The sequence below is a fragment of the Galleria mellonella genome, unplaced genomic scaffold (assembly GCF_026898425.1).
Source record: "Galleria mellonella isolate WM207_F2 unplaced genomic scaffold, CSIRO_AGI_GalMel_v1 utg78, whole genome shotgun sequence".
NCBI classification, from domain to species: Eukaryota; Metazoa; Arthropoda; class Insecta; order Lepidoptera; family Pyralidae; genus Galleria; species Galleria mellonella.
Genome location: NW_026442151.1, coordinates 111,018 through 133,312, shown reverse-complemented (window position 1 = coordinate 133,312; position 22,295 = coordinate 111,018). Strand labels below are relative to the sequence as shown.

At 33.2% G+C, this 22,295-nt stretch overlaps 2 protein-coding genes across 10 annotated transcripts in view; both read left to right on the top strand.

Moving 5' to 3' along the window:
• The window catches only part of LOC113517650 (uncharacterized), a 124,405-nt gene extending 121,642 nt beyond the window's left edge, over positions 1-2,763 (top strand). For all 9 annotated transcript variants that reach the window (XM_052901556.1, XM_052901554.1, XM_052901553.1 and 6 more), the window contains 4 exons: positions 154-336; positions 438-708; positions 1,502-1,746; positions 2,029-2,763. In XM_052901556.1, coding sequence (XP_052757516.1) covers positions 154-336; positions 438-708; positions 1,502-1,746; positions 2,029-2,427 — 1,098 coding nt within the window. In that variant the 3' untranslated portion in view covers positions 2,428-2,763. The remainder of the gene's footprint in view (positions 1-153; positions 337-437; positions 709-1,501; positions 1,747-2,028) is intronic.
• A 5,392-nt stretch (positions 2,764-8,155) lies between these two features.
• LOC113517593 (sodium- and chloride-dependent GABA transporter ine-like) overlaps positions 8,156-22,295 on the top strand; it is a 27,765-nt gene continuing 13,625 nt past the window's right edge. The window contains exons 1-2 of the mRNA XM_026902309.3: positions 8,156-8,694; positions 20,146-20,336. Of these exons, the coding sequence (XP_026758110.1) occupies positions 8,285-8,694; positions 20,146-20,336 (601 nt within the window). The 5' untranslated portion in view covers positions 8,156-8,284. The remainder of the gene's footprint in view (positions 8,695-20,145; positions 20,337-22,295) is intronic.

The following is a 22,295-nucleotide window of genomic DNA, read 5'->3' as shown; positions in this document are numbered from 1 at the left end:
AAATCAAAAGCTATATGCTTTTAATTTACTGTATAGGCTTAAGAAAGCTTACAGATAAAATCGAAACAATAATTTCCCAATCTAATTAATACTCGTATTATATAGGACATATTTATTTAATAACGTTCAATTCACTTCGATATTGTCGACCAGGTACATTGCTTAGCAAACGGAGTGCGTGTGAGCTTGAAGATAAAGGACTTCAACGGAGTATTATATGTAAAAGGCTACAGCAAAGATGAACGCTGCCACCGTGTAGTACACACCACAGAGAATCAGGAGAGCCCCGTCGATTTCACCGTGCACTTTGGAGACTGTGGCCTCGTACACATTAACGTATGTCTTATTTTACTTACTTTTACTTAGATTGACATTTTAATCAAACGACAACCATATATCTACTTGTATTATCTAATCATATTATTTCATTTCAACAGGGTTTAGCAAGCTTCGTATTAGTCATGCAGAAACATCCGAAACTGGTAACGTCAAACGCTAAAGCGTTCCATATCAAGTGTATCTATCAAACGGGCGAAAAGAATGTTACACTTGCATTCAATGTATCCATGCTAACAACTGCTGGAACTATTGCGAACACTGGACCACCGCCCACGTGTTCAATGAGGATTGTAACACGTACTGGTGACCAGGTCAGCTCTGCTGAAATTGGTCAAAACTTAATACTGCAAGTAGACGTTCAACCATCTAGTAAGTAAAACGTTATCTTTCTAACTATATTTCATTTTATAATAGAACCAGATTGGTTGTAAGCCATGGCTTCTCGCACTTGAATTTACATATGTAATTAAATACCATCACGCTTAACCACGTAAATAAAATGAATGTATTTTTGTATAAAATAATAAATGAAAATATTTTTTAAACTTTCAAACACACTCATTCAGTTCCATTTACTATGAGAAGTAGAAGAAAAGATTTTCAAATTTCGAAATTTCATAAATACTGTCACTAGAGATTAATGAACTCACTGTGTTTTTTGGTCGTTTCCGACAATTATTTTTACTTCATTCGGAAGTCTTCTTCAGGGGGTGTTTGACGCTGTGCGTTACAGAGTCTCGCCTCGCACTCGTCTTAATCTCCCGTATTTATATGTATATACATTGAATAAAACTGAACACAAGCTTTAAAAATAATACTACCACTGGGTTTGAATTTGATTACGACTAACTAGTTATTCTCACTGTATAATGTAATGGGGTCGATTAGATACCATTTCTCTAAACGTATGTCTAAAATTAAAATTTGAATTTGATATTACAGCCATAATATTTATTGTATAGTCTAATATAAACTAATTTAGTAATACATTTAAGTCAAAATTATTATTAGTTTATGATGATATATAAAACAGTAATTTCGCGAAATTACCAATTTAAAATATTAAAGGAATAAACAGGAATAGAAATAACGCCTCAGTTTTAGCTTAATTATGTAGAATAATGGAAGAAAATGCAATTTTAATTATAAATAAAACTTTTAGGTATTTACGGTGGCTTTGCGCGTAGCTGTATTGCAAAGACAAGCGAAGTATCAACGAAAGCAGAAAATGAGCATACAGTAACGGATGCCGACGGATGCGCTACTGATGCGGCCATTTTCGGCGAGTGGGAACGAAGTGAAGACGGTAGCGCTTTACGAGCCTCGTTTAATGCTTTTAAATTCCCCAGCAGTGACAACATTAGATTCCAATGTAACATACGTGTATGCTTTGGAAAATGTCAACCGGTAAGTGTGATAAATTATATAATTTTTAAAAGCAAATAAATAAGTAGAAATAGTTTGAAATTATTGTAACTAGGTACATAATGTAGAAATAAAAAGATTGTAAAAAGAATTATAAAAATCGACTCAGAATTGGCGAAAATGTCTTGTAACATAGGTACACACTCCATACAAAATGCTTCTTTTTAATATGTATCAATAAACTATGTAGTTTACGTGCACTAAAATAAAACTAAAGAAGTAAATCATATTGAAATTAAAACCACAAATTGTTGTTTTATATAGGTAAACTGTCGCGGATATGACGCTTTTGGAAAACGAAGAAAGAGAGAAGCTATCGATAACGACCCGTATAACACCCAATCTATGGGTAACGAGGGCCAGCTACGAGAGGAGGTGACGGTTGAGTCAAACCCGATTATGACACTGGAGCGGCGTGACCCATCGCGCGTGGCGCGCCAGCGCGACGGCTCCGCGGATGGAGCAGGAGGAGCAGGCGGCGCGGGCGAAGTGTGCGTGTCGGCCGCCGGGCTGGCCGTCGCGTTAGCACTAACAGCGCTCCTAGCACTGGTGGCCGTAGCCGCCGCCGTCGCGTGTTGGCTGGTGGCGTGGAGACGAGCGCGTCCACCACCTGCGCCGTTACCTCATCCGCCCGATTTTCCAAATCCGCTGTTCCAGCGCTAAACTTACTGAGATTCGCTAGTCTTGCGCCCCGCTCCTCCGCCGGCGCCGGGCGGTGTCGGCTCTTCCTTCTCCTCACTAGGACTCATTCTGTGCGCGCCGCCGGAGGACCGTGGGCGAGGGCGCCGCGAGCGCTTTCCCTCGCATGCGCTCGCCACGCCCTGCTTAGTTTATTTAAAATATCATATTGTAATTTTGTTTATATTAACGTGGAATCGTCGCCTCCTTTAAATTTTGTGATATTCATAATATAAATATTCGAAATCACCATAATTGTATGTAAGTAAAACGAATATTGATTCTAGTGTAAGAAAATAATAATATTAATAATAATAATAACATGTCTTTTATTTTTCAAAATTGAAAAGAAATTAATAAATTGTAATCTCATTACAACGACAAACAAAGCCCCCATCATCACCACACTTATAACTATATTTTATTATCTTGGCTTCCTAAAAGAGCTTCCTTCTTATTTTTCATTGTCATAAGATCCTTTAATGCCCCTACAAAGAAAAAATTGCCTCTAGGTGAATTGGTATAGAATTTTATTTCAAGCTTTCTTTAACTCTATCGTAAATTCAACTTTAAATTAAATTTAGGATAATAAATCATAGGCTGTCATTTCTCCGGTGATTAGTATTATTGCACAAGACAATATAATTAGTACCAATCAAAGTAAAAGAAATCTCTGTAATTCTAATAAGATGCGTCACCGGAGAACGGGTCACGCTCTAACAGCAAAATCCTTTAAAATAGCTGTCGATAGAGTAATTTACTGGGTACAGAGGAATAACACCTGAGTCCTCAGGAATGGCAACGCATGGGGGATATCATGGGCGAAACAATATACTCTGTTATGTCTATGGTACTGCTCATGCCTATAGGTGACGGTTACCACTTTCCATCAGGTGGGCCGTCAGCTTGTTTGCCATTCTAAGTTGTATAAAAAAAAAAATTACGAATGAGTGTTAACAGCCTACACTGGTATATTAGTTTACACTTCTGTCGTTCTTGATTACCTACTATAATATTTAGCTACAAGTATATTTTATTTCGCAAGAAAATATATATAGATAATAAATTTAAATTTAGAACATGGAATTGCATATTTACATGTTGATTATAATAAAAATTGGTCTGCAACAAGCAATTTTGTTCCACCAAGAGAAACGAGAAGTTAGTCCTCAGGAATAGCAACACATGAGGGGGTATATTGGATGAAACAGTATACTTTGTTAATCCATGATACTGCTCATGTCTATAGGCGACGATTACCACTTTAGGTCAGGTGAGCCGTCAGCTTGTTTGCCATTCTAAGTTGCATCTCAATGCAGTCCAAAAAATTGACAGCTTGGATATCTCTGTCACTGAAGCAGCAGCCTTTATATGGCTGTTTCGATTTTAAATGTAGTGAGATTACAAGGTACAGAGGCATAACACTAGCGTCTTTAATGTACTTTTTGTCGGAATTTGCTCCCTTTCGAGGTTTTTTCAAGAAACTACATCATGTGGTTCTTCAAAAAAGGAGTAAAGAGGATTCTTCAAGGTCGGCAATGCGCGAGTAATGCCTCGGGGATTGCAGGCGTTCATAGGCTATGGTAACTGCTTGTTTACCATCTTAATGGTATAAAAAAACTTCATGATATTCAAGGTGCTTGTGGACAACAAATGAAGCCAGAAATGGAAATTGAAAATATATGCGAAAGGAACTTGAAAACTAGGCCGTGAAGAAAAGCTAAAAGGAAATAATAGAGATGCGTGTCAATTTCGAATTTGGTAAATAATAATATAAGAACTATAAATAATATATGTAGGCCAAATATTGCCGGCTAAAAAGACCAAAATATGTGGGCGACCAAAGAAACCAGAAATGGAAATTTATGTGTTTTAGCGAAAGCAACTTTAAGACTAGGCCGTGAAGGGAAGCCATGTAATGTTCATATTAAGTAGTTAATAAGAATGAAACTATAATTCGTCAGAATTATAGGTTTTTTATAAACTGAAAATCTTAATAGTTGTTTTACATATAAAATCTATGACAATTAATAACTAATAATAATAATAATAATAATTTATTTATTTGCTAGAAATGTGGTAATAATAATGGTCTTAAATATAATAGATCTACACATTTCGCCTTATCTAAAGGCATGCAAATTTAGTATTATAATTTAGTGGCTTACGTATATTAATAGCCTAGTAGGATCAATCCATAAATATTGGCAGCCGCACACATACTAATGGTAGCAGACTAAACAAATACAAATACAAACTAAACAAAAACAAATACATAACAAGTCAATAATATAACAAATGTCATACAATACAAATGAATTACACATTTACATACATTCATTTAATTTTTTAAAAAATCATTTATTAAATAAAAATTGCATTCCAGTAACCATTTTTTTAACCGTAATTTAAAGTGACTTACTGGTAGTTCTCTTATTGAAAACATCTCTCTAAAACATTCTTCTAATATTTAATGGCATCACGACATTCACCCCTAAGTCTTAAATTTCTGTGTGATAATCTTGAAGCCAAACAGGTGGACGGCGATCTCTGACAGAGTGGCGAACAAATACCTCCGTCTCAGTAGGAGGATTTTTTTTTTTTTTTTATACAACTTAGAATGGCAAACAAGCTGACGGCCCACCTGATGGCAAGTGGTAACCGTCGCCTATAGACATGAGCAGTACCATGGACATAACAGAGTATACTGTTTCGCCCATGATACTTCCCATGCGTTGTCATTCCTGAGGACTCAGCTATTATTCCCCTGTACCCCGTAAATTCATGCCACGCAAAAGATGTTCAACAGGAGGTATTTTTTCTTCAGCCTGGTCTCTTTCAGGTTCAATTAACAACGGAAGGTTAGCTGGAGCCAAGTGTCTGTTGGGATCCGTAGTTTCCCGACCATTCTACAGACGAACTTGAGAATAAAGTGGATTTATATTAACTACTTCTACTTCTTCGACTAAGGGATCATATTTAATTCTCCTTACCAAATTTTTCATAAACACAATCTGGCCTTCCGTTAACCATGTGGGGGTTGATTGGCCATTGGATAACATACGGGGGTGTGAAAAGATCCTTTCATGGGGCGTGCAACCAATGTTCGTACATAGTAATGAGCGAATATTATGCAATGCTTGAGTAGTAACTGATTCCCACGCATTTATAGGCAATTTAAGATAAACAAGTGAAAGTTGAATAGTTTTCCAAATAATTCCATTATAACGCTCTGTTTGTCCATTTCCACGAGGATTATATGGTGATGAATAACTAGTAGCTACTTCTAAACCACTCAAAAAATCCTTTAATTCTGATGTAATAAAAATATAACGAACAATTCAGTTAATTCCCTTTTAACTGTTTCAGTACTCATATCTGGACACGGAAAGGCAAATGGGAACCGAGAATATTCATCTACTATGGTTAAAAGATATTTATTTTGTGTTCTACTAGATAAAGGCCTTTTAAAAGATTCTTTCAAATGACATAGTAGCTTTAATCAAAGTCCCTGATGATTTTATGAATCTTGGTTAATTTCAGCACAAACGGGACAAGAAAATGTTATCTGCTTGATATTTTCTACTGAAAAGGGTAAATTCTTAGTTCTTAAATGAGTCGTTTATCTATAAAACTAGCCGTATGATAGGTACAATCGCTTTACTCAAATTTGTAGCTGATAGAATACAAGATAATGTCTCACTTGATTGAGTTTCGTTAGTAGTAGCTGCATAACGTTGTTGACCACTTTATAAACTTAAGCAAAATGACCCTTTTTTGCCACATGATAGACTAATTATTGATTTACGTTACTAAAGTTTTAGTAAGGATCCCTAATCTTTTCTAGCAATTAATATAGCCTATGTTACTCAGGGTGAATGTAACTAGTATAGTATATAAATGGTAAAAGAATTTTTGAAATCGGCAAAGTAGTTTTTTAGTTTATTCATTACAAACATACATACACACAAAAATACAATTCTTTCCTCTTTATAATATTATTAGTTAATTTAGATATCAGGTGAGCTATATTCAAATTATACATTATACAACCTTACTAATATTATAAATATTTAAGTGAGTTTGTACGTTTAACACAACTTGGTGTTTTAATGGTCTCACCAAAAAGTATGAAATTTGGTATAAAGATACTATATCGGATAGAGAATGAATATATTACGTTCATGTGGACAGTTAGTAATTAATATACACACTAAGAATAAAAAAGAATTGGAAATTGTATTTTTATTCGCCACCACGCTAAGTTCTCATCTACATCATATGGAGTAATTGTACCGAATTAATCACGATTTCCAGAAGTAATCCATGAAGGTCGACCTGCCAATGTATATTGGAGACTAACGTCACTTACTGACAATACTTTCTCCTTTATTGATACAGTCTATACGTGATTCTCTCTCTCTCTCTCTGTCTCTCGTAATTTACGATCAAAACGGTAAAGAACTATATCGATTGCGAAAATAATTATCATTGATGAAGATATTGCGTAATATAAAAAGATAAGAATTGAAAACTACCACCTCTTGTAATTGCTTATAAATAAAACCACAAAAAGGGTATATAAGAATACCTAGTTATTATAAAAACTAATAAGTACTAGCAAGTGATTTTCAACGGCTTCAAAAAAGGAGAATGATCTCAATTTGGTTGTATTTTTTTTTTAATTTGTTACCTCAGAACTACAGCATTTACGAGTATAAACCAATTTGGAAAAATCTCCTTAATCTGAAAGTATACACATTCAGATTGATCCCACTGGAATTTTATCAAAATTCATTCAGTAATTTAGATTTTAAATAAAAATAACTAACTGATATTGCCACGAATGAACTCTGTGTTTTTTTTTTGTGGAATAAAACTTTAAATTATTACTTCCATCAGTTCAATTGAATGGGGACACAGATCATATGATCACGGATAAACTTATGGATAGGTGTGATTATTACTCCCGAGCATTATAAGTCCCATTTATCAAAAATAATTATTTAATAAATACAATTACAATTAAATAACTTTTAAAATTTCAGTAATAACAAAGTATTATAGGTACCAAATTTATTAATGTTAATTTAGACTTAATACAAGTAGATTTCTATCTATCGAATTCTATGTACTCTTGCAGAAGTAGGTACTTCCCTGTCTATAATATTATGACAACGTAATCAAAGTACTTTGATATCAATTCATTGAATACAATAGTATACCTTATTATATAAAACACGTTTTTGTTACATAGTAAGTAAAGTTAAACAAATTTGAAATCCAAATCATTAGCAGTACGTAAAACTAAAAATATATCCATACTATATAATTGTGAATTAAAAGTCCAAAACGACAAAATTTCTGTGTTGCTTTTCCAACTATCTTTCTTTAATGAAAATGTTCATTTTCACTGATAACACACTTCCTTAAAAAGATGTTTACGTTTTTTATTTTATCTTGTATATTTAATCTATATAATTATTTAAAAATTATTGGTAATCATTCAATTGTACACCAACTACTAAACTAGATATATTCTAGCTCTAGAATAAAAATATGATTACTGTAACCCTGAAACAAGCGCAGGCGCAGTACTTATACAACTCGGCCATCAGCGTTAACGCGTATGCCCAGTCCCCTACTCTACCCTATGTATCCCCACTCCCCCCTCCTCCCACTAAAATCGCTCTTTGTTTACCAATTGGTACGATTGACGAACTAGTCGGTCGGCGAGCTAAACAGGCGTAACTCGTTCGCCTCTGTTCATTATTCTGAGTCGCGCGTCGCGAGCGGCGCACGCGACATAAGTCACCGCGTCATGACCCTGTGACGTGATATTATGAGCAAAGCCGAAGATTCGGCGGAAGCCGCCGCGCCCAGCGTGGCAATCCACGTGGATCATTATAACAATCAAGCTGGAGAAAATTCAAAACTTCTTGGATTAAACGCTCCAACGCCGATAGTGACGCCCTCTGGGCAAATGCGAAAAGTGAAGAGCTTCACCGATACACATAGAATTCACGATGTGGGTGCTGCTTCTGGTGCAGCTTCCGCGCGATGTCTGCGTCCCTATGATAAACCTGAAGTCAACTCATATCCTGAAGGTTCAGAGAGCGGTACCAATTATGGAGCCCCATCTGTACGCTCACTTGCATCGATTGGAATGGGTTGCACAGATGGACGCAAAATGGTTATCAGACGAGTACCAACATCACCAACGGAACTGTTCCATCTAGTTAGACCACCTACGTGAGTAACACTTGCATATGAGACATCCTCTAACTTGCTATTATTCAATTGACTCAACTGACAACTATATTTCTCCATATCCTCTCTGCATTGTGCATTTAGACATTTAGTCCAGGGGATTTTAAATAGGTTGGTACTATTTATTTTCAGTACATGTATATAAAGCGTACATAACTGTAATAAAATTATTAAAAAATTAAGTAAAATTTTAATTAATTTTTAATTGGTTTAGTTTAAACTTCATTTATGTTACATACTAATGTTACGTATTAGAAGTTGATTCAGGTTTTGTTATTAAATAAGTAATTAGATTTTTTCAATAAAGACAATAAATTTGTGCTTAGTTATGTAAGTAATACTGTCATACATCGGTCTATAATAATTATACGGCATAAACTCGGTTGCATAAGACAACAGTAGGTTATCTATTTGGTGTCAAACACTGCTATTATGAATAGCTTTGTTTTTGATAAAAAGGTCTGATACGATTATATTTATAGAATTCACACCTATGTACATTTACCACAACATTATCGATTGTTAACGAATTTCATATAGCATACCGATAAAACTTAATTAAGTAGTTACTACCTGAATTGAAACATGTTTACTATGATCATATTTTTTTATGGCTTAACAAATATGATATTTACTAAAACTTTTATTATTATTTGCTATTTAATTTAACTCATTCAATAATCATACCTATCATATATTATATACCTACATTAAATATCTAGAGATTAGTATATATGTATTCCAGCTGGCAATGATAGAGGATATTTCACATAATAAATAAAAAACTTTGGTACTAATATTAAATAACAAGCTAGAAACAATAATGAGGAGAGGAGGTGTAGGTGTAGTGGAAAGCCCAATAGATCTATCATTTAACCTAGTCAAACTTTAAAAAACTTTTACCTTAAAGTCCTAAATAAAGATATTAAAGTAAAAATTGTTGAGGTTTTAAACCATAGAATAAATGTAATGTAGTAGATATATTACATTTACTTTATAATATGAACAATATTTTAGCTTCCAGTAACTTTATTTTCTCTACTATAAAACACTATAAATATTACTAATCAAAATATAATGTTTTATAGAAGATGACTCTACCTTTAATTCTTGAGAATGTAGACGCATTTTAAGATCATTAGACGGCTTATAAGGCATTAGTAAGCGAGACTCATTAAAAATCTATTATCATCGCCATTTTGTAATATGAGAGGACTGAGGTAACAGTTGTCCTTATTCGCAAATCTTGCGCCAGCACAAATATACACCGCGGCTTCTACAACCAATCCTTTTTCTGAAACTCATGCCTAAGTCTCTATTTAACTACTTACCTACTTATTCGACGATTTACTGTACATCTTTAAATTCATAGATCTAAATCAAAGATGTGAGGAGGAGACTATAGCATAGATTAATTGCGTTCTGAATTTAAACGTTTCGGCTGTCACTTTGTCATTAAATAAATTTCTCTATTGACGCAACTCACCTCTATGTAATACTTACATATTTTCTATTTGTCTACATTTCGCATAAAAGACAAAAGTATAAGTGTGGATATGAAGGACATTCACTTTAATATTAAGGAACTTAGCGGTTATGTTATAAAGTGAAATTTCTAGTATCTAATACATTTTTTGATTGTTCGTGAATAAATGCAATAAAATGAATGCAAAACGCTGTCATACTTAATTGCATAGATACAATCAATACTCAGTGCCCAGTGTTACAGCTCAATTATTTAATTTTTATATTCCCATTTTATAAATGCATAAATACGTCAAGTATACAAACAGATAGAGAATGAAATATCAATAATTAACTATTTTGTTTAACGTTATTGTCACATACATGTATGATAAATATTTACTTTTAGACTGATTTCAAGATGGCAAATGATGAAAGATAGCCATCTTTCATCATTGCTAGCGCTAGTAAGGAGATCTAAATACCAGTTTACATGTGTTTATAGAAGGTAGATATAAAATAAACAATGAAAATTTGTTTATGACCTTAATCAACCTAAAAAAAACGTTTAACTCAATCCTGAGAAGTAAGTCCCGAATTCTTGAGGGTCCTTGACAATTTAAGTAAGACTATGGCATCAATGAACATACTCGTATATCCATAAATTCGGTTGATTAATCAAGAGACAGTCCACCGCCGACTGTTATCAAGGAGAAAGGGATCGTTAGTAATGGGGTCTAACATTGCTAGCAATATAACTTTATCAAATCGTTCCCATGCAGTTCCCTCTGGAAAGCATCGTGGTTAATTATTGTGAGATTTGTAATGATAAGCTTAACTGACTTGCTTTCATCCTCACTTATCACCTCTCATTGGTGGCCCGCCAGCGTATACAGATAGCGCAGGCAGAATTACCATCCCATTCTCACCCATTAAAAAAAAACCTTATCTAAAGGTCAAGAGAACCATTACTTTAAAAAAAAATATCAATCATATTATTTTTATTGACAAAACCTTGTTAGATTAATTATGAATAGTAATTGAAAATAAAACGACATAGACAATAAATTAAACCACATTTGTGGAATATGATTTGACACACACACATACACAACCTGTACGACATAGGGCGAAAAGGGATTGTTAGGAATGTAGACTGAGAATCCCATTGTTAGCAATATACCCAACCAGGTCGACCTCCACGCGGTTCCCCCTGGAAACTATTACGGTTAATTCCTGATGAATTGATCATGATGAACTAACTGGCCTGTTTTCATTCTCATCTATCACCCTTCACTGGTACTCCGCCAGCGTTTCCCGTTAGCGCAGGCGGGGTTACCATACCATTTTCACCCATCAATAAAAAACAAACACTGTACGACAAATTCTTTTCAACGAGTTCACATACATAATTTGTCCGTGCCAAATTAATTACTGACGTCCTTAATAAAGATCTATATCATTTAATAACACAATTAAAATAAAGAATTATCACAAAAGTATATTTTATGAAACGATATGAAACTCTACTACTTAATAAACAGTCAGATTACTAAGCGTCAGGTATTACCTATTTCAGTTGTAAAACACCCATTTGTTTAAAAGTAATAATCTCAAACCGACCGTGAACTAAATGATCGATGTTACAACGAAGATAAAAATGGTCTGATGAAGGGGCGAAGCATGATATTTTAGATAGCGATCTTATAATGTACGCAAAAATCAAGAAATTTATTCTCATTTAAAAACCTACACGATCATTGCATAATAATATACAACAATATTTTTAAGTCTATCAGTGATAAACTACATAGATACATACACCAATTTCAATAAATAACGTTATCGTGAAAATTTTTTATAAGAATTGTCAAACACTCAAGGAATATCAATTTGTAATATAAAAATATTTTGCCGGATTTATAAATATTTTACAAAACATAATATTTACAAATTTAAGATGTGTTTAATTATCTAGAGACAAAGACAAAAAATAATTGCCTAGTGACTTAATTTTTTTTTTTATTTAATATTAAATTGAACACATCTAAATGTACACATTCATCTATTTTAAATATTGTTTTCACATCAACGATAAAGTTTAGTTAAAGAATCTAATAAAATATTGCTAATATTGTTATGGCACACGCACAAAAGAAAAAATTGTACTTGGCTTTATGTATTTTTTTTTAATCATTTATGTTATCTCGCTTTTTATGTATATCTATATATGTTATAATTCGTGCGTTGTAAGTAATGCCAATAAGTTATCTATCTATCTATCTAAATATAATCGTCATTCGTTATTATATTTACTATAAAAGTAACAGTCAACCAAATGGCTCTGACTATCATCGATTTGTTTTTATATTTCGACCTTTCAAATTTTAACAATCTACCTCCTACTTATTTACCCCATCGTCAAACTCATTTATCTAATTAATTATCATCTAAGTAACAGTCAGTGTATTTCATTCTGGTTTTCGTATTATGGTTTAAGACTGACAAAATAATTAGATATTTTTCGAAACGGATTATGCTTGTATAAAATAGTAAATATAATATTAATACACAATCCCACTTAAATAGCGTAATCAGTATGATATTGATTAAAATTTTACATGTTCTTTCCTCAGGAGTTGACGACAGGTTAAAAGAATTTCTAATTCAAATATTAATACTCCAGCTGAACTAATTTTAAATACTGTCAAAAGGTTATGTTTTATTTAGATTTCAACTCGGTAATATGGCTAGTGGCGAAGAATATCTGTATAAAATACTACTATTTTTAGTAACTTCCAAAAGATTTTAATCTACTGCTCATTGTTACCATCTTACAACCTATTACAAACGAAAACTCCATCCCAACCATCTGAATGAGTGGTGGTCCCCCAACATGCATTTTTAAGGCACTCTCTTCCACGCACAACCATGTTTTGAAATCAACTTCCAGCAGCAGTATTTCCGAATCGATATGACATCTAACCTTCAAGAAAAGAGCATATGCCTTTTAAAAAGGATGGCAGCATACTAGCAATTCCTCTGGTATTGCGGATACTTATGGGCGGCAGTAGTCATTTAACACTATTCATTTCGTTTGTCCACTGTATTGTAAAAAAAATTAAAGCTACTGTTTTCCTTTGCAGGGCAATAAATTGCTTATTGCGAAACTATATAAATAAATAAAACTAAATTGCAATATTTTAAAACTAATATGTCTAGGAAACATCTCAACCTTCTTTGGTATGTTTTGTCAACATTGCAGTCACTATTTTATAATTGTAAAGAGCAAAATATTAACCAAATGGATCACATTGGTGATTGATGAAAATTATTAAAGATTAATATAAAACTAGCGGACCGGATTCCGGGCATTTTCATTTCAGTCTACTATTGCAACTTAGATTGAGGATGCTCAATCAAGGACGAACTAATAAGCTAAACGGCAGACTAATTATTGAAAACAAACCGTATTCGGTGAAAGGAGATATAAATGCAAAAGTCGATAGTCATACCTATGTTTACTATTGTCTATAGAAGACAACACGTCCCAAGGTTATGTTGATTTGTATAATATATCAATTAACAATTATAGAGCTATAAAGCTTATACTCATGAGTAATAATTTTCATGTAGGATACATCAAAATCATATCTAACTTTACAATAATAAACATGAATGAAAACCTCCCTTAGATCGATTTCCTCCACCGCAACTAGTAATAATTAATCTCACTATCTTATTTATTGAACAAAATTATAAAGATATTTGTTACTGAATCATTTAAACGGCTGAATGTATCTGAATGTTTCGGACATAAATTTATAAATGGTTCATGTCTTGGTTTAACATTACAGGATATTCGCGAGCGAAGTTGCAGATCATAGCTAAGCTACTTATAAAATCCTTTATCCTAACAATCTACTTATAGGGAAAGTTACTATATCTAGAAAACAGAAATTAGGTGTTTATTTTTTTATCTTGACTCTCCATATTAAACTTTATAAAACTTCCGCGACTGAATTAATAGCTTTAATCTATATTTCTTCATGTACAATCAACTATCTAGTGTAGTAAGTTTCTGTCAATCATAGACCAAGCTATTACCATAGATAATACATCCATAAACAGTAGATTTATTTTATAACATAAGCTTTCGCTAAAAAAGGATATTTGAAAATTTGTTAAAGGAAAAACATGACACATGCAAAGTCGCGAACAACAGCTAATATAAAAAAGTACCTAATTAAAGATATAAAAATGTTTTAAGCGGTTCATCACGTGTTATCTTTTATCTTATTAATGTACGCGTAATAAAATCTTAATTATGATATTTTAACTAAAATTACTCGTTTTAACAACATTCGATTCTTATCAAATATAGTCGTTATCATAAGGTAAAATATATCGCTAAATACGTCACTTTTTGTAGAGATGTTATTATGCATGCACTTTCGATGGATCAAAGGTTTATCTGTACGATGTGCATTAAATAATGACATCGCGATACTGTAAAGCAAATCCTATGAAACTTAGGATTATAAGGAGCTGGCACTCGACCTTCACGCCTGACACTGATAAGCCTGCAACACTATCTAGCTGTTCTTACAATCTCCCATACGACACGGATACAACGATTGATCGTGCGGCTGGCCTTATCACTGCCTACTTGATAATGATTTTAAAATACGTTTACATACTTACACCTTGACAGTTAAGGATTAGCTCTTTAAATTGTCTTGAAATAAGTATGTATTTACATTAATGATAAATTTGTAAATAAAAATGGTATCGAGGTATATTATCAATAAGTATGGAGATTAATAACTCCTGACTTCCGAACCACCAGGATGGATTAATATAATATAAATAGTAATGTTTTCTTTATTACAGATAATTAAGATCCATTTTTGTTAGTAACAATCGACTTAAACTATGTTAGTAGAAAAAATATATAAAATAAAAATCATTTTATGGCCCCTATAATAATTTTTTTAAGCAGCGATTCCGCGCAATTACCTATCTACCTATCTATACTTAGAAATAAACATTAAATTCTGTCATTTTATTAAGCGTATACCTAGAATAGCTGGACCGATTTGGCAATTATTTTTTGTTTAAGTTACGTACCTAAACAAAATCAAATATTATTAAAACTTATTGTTAATAAAACAATAACCATATATTATAAAACAAAAAATAGAACGTGGACAGCACAAGGCCTGTTTCGTCAGTTAATATAATTAGATATAATACATTGTATAATTATTAAATATTCAAATAAAATTAAAGATGAATTAGAAAAAAGCATTCATCTGTGTCCAAAATTTCTTCCAATTTCATTCAGCCATATAAATGAAATTAAGTAACAAACATCCAAACATCTTTACAAATTTACACGTTTACTTATAATTTTATTAGAAAAAATTAATAAATCAAACAGTAAAATCAATATGCAATTTTTAATCCTAAAATTCTACAATGACGAATAAGTCATTGATTATGAATATGAAAGTTTATAAAAAGGTTTAAATGTCTGTTAATCATTCACGCCTTAACGGATTTTTGTAATTAATGTCATCTTCTTAATGAACATATAGGTGCCATATATTGCATATGTACATATGTGTATGTAGATACACATACGTAGGTAAATCTTTTAAGCTCTGTGACGTCACATTAATCTGCCATCGTTGTAGGTCATCCATCTTTAATCCAAACAAGCTATGTACGAGTAAACCAAGGTTACCAGTTAATATGCCTATCCGAAGGTGGAATTTTTTGTAGTTAATATGTTTGAATCAAATTTTTTATGATAATAAAAAAGTTATAAGTAGATACATACGAATCTAACTGGTATGTGGCAAAAGAGTTACCTTTTATGTTGCATGGAAATAAGCATCCACAATACAAAATTATTAAAAATTATCTGTGTTTTGCTCCCGCATTGTTTCTTACAGTTTAATGTATTTTTATTGAGAATGCAAAGCAAAGAGATGGGCAATCTGATGGAAAATGGTAGTGTAACCATAAACGTAACAAATATTATGGTGTTCAAGAAGCAGTTAAATCACTTACAATTGTTATCAATTGGACAGGAATCAGAAACCCGAGAGCCTATGTCAAGTACACTGGTTTCTTAGTTTTAATCTATAATAATTTAAATCTTAGTTTTAAACTATAAGAAAAGGGTCATGATAAAGTCAAAATTAGGTATGATGTACTTGGTCTAACACATTTTGAATTAAAAATAACAATCGCCGGAGCTTCTTATGCCAACACATGTCGACCTGTCTTACTAGCAGAATTGATAAAAAAATAACAAAGCACATTAATTTTTCTAAATACATCAAAATCACATAATATACTTAGCTGCCCAAGGCGCTCGTCATGCCTTATTTATTATACATGGAGACAAAGGTATAATGGAATTGCGAGTCTAGTGTACTGCACTGATCTTCAGACCGAAACACGGCAATCAAGACAGTCAAACAAAACTTTAATTAATAAATGTAATGGAACTCCATTGTCTACATTCTCTCATTTAGACCATTCTGCGTATTAATTAGTAGATAGCCATTAATGAATAATGATAGGCTCATCTAAACTATTATAAAAACATAAGTTCTGATTTGTAATTGTGAAAGAAAAATATAAGGTACCTTTGTCCCGGTCAATTTCAATTATCAATTATATATATATTCTTGTTTACTTTTTTATTCTACTTTTAATCTGAATTTAACTTTTATCTTTATTTTCTTAATTCAATTTAAGATTTACGAGTATTTTCTGGTTACATTAGTGATATAACGCGATCGTCACTGCAGATTATCCCCCAAATTTTTACGTATTTAAATCTCTGTGGTATATAACTAGATGTGTTAAAGTTATTCTTTTTTGCTGTTTTCTCATCTGTTTCTGTTCTTTTATTAATTCTTACTTATTTAGTTGTACAAATATTATTTTTATTTATCTATTTTATTTCACAACAAGCAGTTTTTACTCACAGTAAAACGGCAATTTCAATTGTCACAACATATGAGACGAGCACAAGAGTGAACGCCATCAATTCCGATTGAGAAAATCGGTGCAGAATTGAGAACGTAATTGTGTAACGTATTATACAGGGTGGCCCAAAAGTCCTTACAAAAGTTAAATTTGAATTAAACGAAAACGGCGCGCGTGAGCGGTGCAGGGGAAGCGGGGGCAGTAACTTCGGTTTCTGGGAATTTAGTCGCGATGGAGCGTTTCACCGGAGCGGACCGTGCGTTTTGTGTGCGCGAGTTTTATCAAAACAACAATTCGGCAACCGTTGCGAGGCGTAAATTTCGAGAACACAAAGGTTTACACAACTTTGATGACAGCCCAGCTCTCCAAACGATTAAGAATTGGGTTGCTAAGTTCGAGGAGACCGGTTCGACGTTAGATAAACCGCGGTTGGGTCGCCCAAGAACATCACGTACGGAACAAAACATCGACACAGTGGCACAATCTATTCGTGAAAATCCTACACAGTCAACTCGTAAGCGTTCCAGTGCATTAAACGTATCCAGGACATCGTTACAACGGATTTTGAAGAAAGATTTACTTATGCACCCTTACAAAATTCAGTTGGTGCAAGAATTAAAAGAAACTGATGCTATTCAGAGAGTGAATTATGCTAATGAAATGTTTAATCGGTTTACTTCGTTCAATAACATAATGTTCTCTGATAAGGCACACTTCCACATTAACGGACATGTTAGTAAACAAAATTGCCGCTATTGGAGCCCGATTAATCCAAAACTTAACAGAAGCCCTTACATAGCCCTTAAGTTACATTTTGGGCCGCTATGTCAGCCCATGGCATCATAGGGCCTTACTTTTTTGAGGACGGCAGAGGGCGTGCTGTTACTGTTACTTCGGAGCGATATGTGGTCATGATCGAGGAGTTTTTCACACAAAAATTGCAAAACTTTCCAGGCTAAAGCCTGCCCGAACATGGTTTCAACAGGATGGAGCAACTTCCCACACCTCCAATACTGCTATGCCCGTTATCCGTCAACTTTTTCCAAACAAAGTTATCTCTAAGAGAGGAGACATTTCCTGGCCACCACGTAGCCCGGATCTGACTCCAATGGATTTTTTTTTTGTGGGGCTACCTTAAGGCTAAAGTGTACGACTCTAACCCGCGGTCAATTAATGACCTAAAAGAAAACATCCGCAGAGAAATGGCAAGCATTTCAGCAGTGACATGCCGCGCAGTCATCGACAATTTCAGAAGGCGTTTGCAAGAGTGCCGTGACTGTAACGGATTACATTTGGACGACGTTATTTACAAAAAATAATTCCCGTTTTTCTAGCTATATTTACAAATAAAAATATTATTCATAGTGTAATTAGTTTTATTTTAATTAATTTTTTTCATTACTAAGGACTTATGGGCCACCCTGTATTACTAGATATATTTAAGGTGTAATCAACAAATAGATGCATAGTATAAGTAATCACTACTTAAGAGACGGCACTTGCATAAACATCATTGTATCATTAATCTATGCAACTCACCTTAGAAGTATCGACACTTCCCATTTTTTATGGTACAATATTCAGACAAATGAAACTTATATTTATTACATAGGCCGATTTTGACGAAGCATTTCAACATGACACTGTCAGGAATATTATTGATCTAGATATATAGGATCTATTTAAAAAGTGAATGCATAAAATGTTAGTAAAACTCATACTTATTATTAACTTGTCATCGTTATCTTAAGTGTAATATTTCATTAGGTAGTTGTTGAAACAGTGTCATTTATTTTTAAAGCCACACAAAACACATCATCTGTGTAACGTACATAGGCATGTTATTATCTCAAACATTGAAATATTTTGTTCAGTATTCACAAACATTTTATTTTATCTATGACTAGATGTGTGGAAGCTGCGTGTAGACAACTACGAAGCCCCACTCAATACATAAGTAGGTATTTAACTAAAATAATTCTTATTGTAAAAGACAAAATTTATAGCAAATTCTTATCGATTTTAATTCCTTTATCCACTTTATTTCATTTATTATATTACTTATTTTACATTATTTTTTAAATCTATTTAAAGTGTATAGTTTTATGCAAATATATATTATTTAATACAAACAAATACATACATATTAAACATTAAAACAAACCAGGTACATTATACATCGTCGTTTACAGTATTTATTTAAAAAAAAACAGCATATGATATATAATATACAGAAAAGAACATTCAAATTACTTTTATATTAATAATAGCCCCTTAAGCGCAATGGCTTATTATTGACAACTTACTTTTTATATAATTAATGAATATATTAAGAAAAACTTCTATGCATAAACACGAGACGTGCCTACTGGACTTTTAAGACAGAATAGTGAAATATAGCAATAAAATTTAAGGATACAGATACATAATACCTTATCCCTCAGGAATAGTAATCCATGGGAGGTGTCATAGTTATCAAAATATGTAAGGTTCATAATGATGTTCATTTTTATAGCTAACGGTTATCTACAACTTTCTATCAGGTGAACTGTTAGCTTGTTTAGCATTCTAAGTTGTATAAAACAAATAGAAGTAATTCAATTCCTTATCTTCATAACTATAGCTTATCTATGTTAATATGGCACGTCCATGGCATGGCATGGCATTTGGTCCCAACATAGAATATGCCTCCCCTTACTTTCCCATATGGGTCACAAAAGGCGACTAAGGGAATTTAATGGTCAAGGGATGAGCAGTAGCGTCCCTATTAAAACATCATCAAAAACTAAACGTTGTTAACCCGCCTGCCAAGCATGGTAACTACTGTCAAACTCCTCCTTATGGGAAAGGCCTATATTCAGCAATGAATAGATAACGGCTGATACGATGCCATGTTATCGTAAACAATCTATATCAAAATACTACCAGATAAATATTATTCTTATTATTTCATAATCGCAGACCACCTGATGAAGACACAGCATCCCATGAGAGCTGCGAAGAAGAGGAAGAAGATGCAGAAGACCATCACCTAAAGCCCCGCAGACCATTCTGGGCCAACAAAATACAGTTTGTTTTAGCCTGCGTAGGATATTCCGTGGGCCTCGGCAATGTATGGCGTTTTCCATATCTGTGTTACAAAAGTGGTGGAGGTGAGTACATAAAATCGAATCCATATTTATCAAAATAAGGAGGCAAAATTTTGTAATCTGAATTCCTTTACACGAAAATAAACTAAAGAAGGAAGAAGGGAATTTAATTTTAAAAACGATATCTGTTTGTAGCGTTGTTACGACAAAATAGCTGAACGTATTTCAACAACATTTTATAATAGAGATTTATATAAGACATGTAGCAACTATGGTATATTGTATATTTTATATGTTAATGAGATATAGCTTAATACTTTTATTGGATGAAATTATTTAAAGTATTATAGGTCCAAATTTTGTCCTGTGTAACCAAGATCGTAAGAGGCGATTAAGGATACAATATATCAGTGCAATAGAAGAAAAACACGAATGAAATTCTATATCAGAGCGCCTAACTGCCATATTAAGGCGCTTCATTCCTACTTGACCTTGTGCCGTATGGCCATAGGTTTAACTTTTTTCTCCAGCTACTAGCTTAGAATTATCGCGATAACGAAGAGTACTTAATTGTGCAAGTTATTTCTTTATAAGTTAATTATTGAATGTAAATGAATAATATATTTTTACAACAATAACAGGATATTCTTATTAATATTACAGTTGTGATAACGAGTTGGTTTGTAACAATTGAAATATCAATGCATCGTTATAAAATTTGGTTAACACGTATTTTTTTTTATAAAACACGACACTGGCTATTTTTTACCTCTGTCAATCGATGTATTTCGGTCACGCGAACGAAGTCGCAGAAAAATACTAATATCATATTGTAATCCTAAATAAGGTTATCTGAAACATATTGTATATTATTATATAAAATTTAAATATAATTATCGTGTACTATGAGACTGCACAATCTTAATAAATATACAATATAACATAATACTCGACGACTTCCAATCACCAACAAATTAATCACTAACAACTTGGCTTCCGAATGGGCTTTTGCACAATAGACCACATATATACGCTATGACAGATTATAATACAGAAGATCAAAAATCTACCACTATGACTGGTGTTTGTGGACTATGATAAAACTCTTTGATTTGGTCGAGATCTGGGCGCTATTATGATTGGGCGAGATTAACTATGGGAATATCGAAGTGTTGAAGTGTATATACAGTAAGGCTACGATGTCTATCTAAGTACATATCTGAGTACGAAACCTATCTCAGTACAGAAAGGCGTAAGACAGGGTGACATAATATCCCCGAAACACTTTACAACTGCACTAGAAGATGTTTTTAAACTCCTGGACTGGCAAAGATATGATATTAACATCAATGGCGAATACATCACATGCCTTCAATTTGGTGATAATATAATAATCATGGCGGAACCCCTAAAGACCTTGAATACTATGCTCAATGACCTCAATACTGTTTCTCAAAAGATAGGTCTTAAGATGAACATGAACAAGACGAAAATTATATCTAATGACATGGAGTCACGCCTATACCAGTCATGATTAAGAAACACTACGTTCAAACTTATCGACAAGTATGTATACCTGGGACAACTTGTCCGACTAAGTAAGTCCAATTTCGACCGAGAGGTCTATTGCCGAATCGACCTAGGCTAGGCAGAATTTGAAAAACTACGCCACATCTTTTCATCCAAAATACCTTAAAGTTTCCTCAAATACATGGAAGATTTTAACTAGATGACCTATGGAAAGGAAACATGATCCTACACGGTTGCCCATTAGCAAAAGCTTCAAATTACTCAGCGAGCTATGGAAAAGGCTATGCTCGGAATTTCTTTGCGTGACAGAAACCGAAATGAGGACATTCGCAAAAGAACCAAAGTCATTGATATAGCCCGAAGGATAAGCAAGCTAAAGGCAAAGAGTTGATTACATAGCTTTAAGAACCAACAACAAAAGGGGAAGAAAGGCTATTGAGTAACGACCCTCTGCAGGTAATCACTAATAAGAACGACCTCCCACTAGATAAA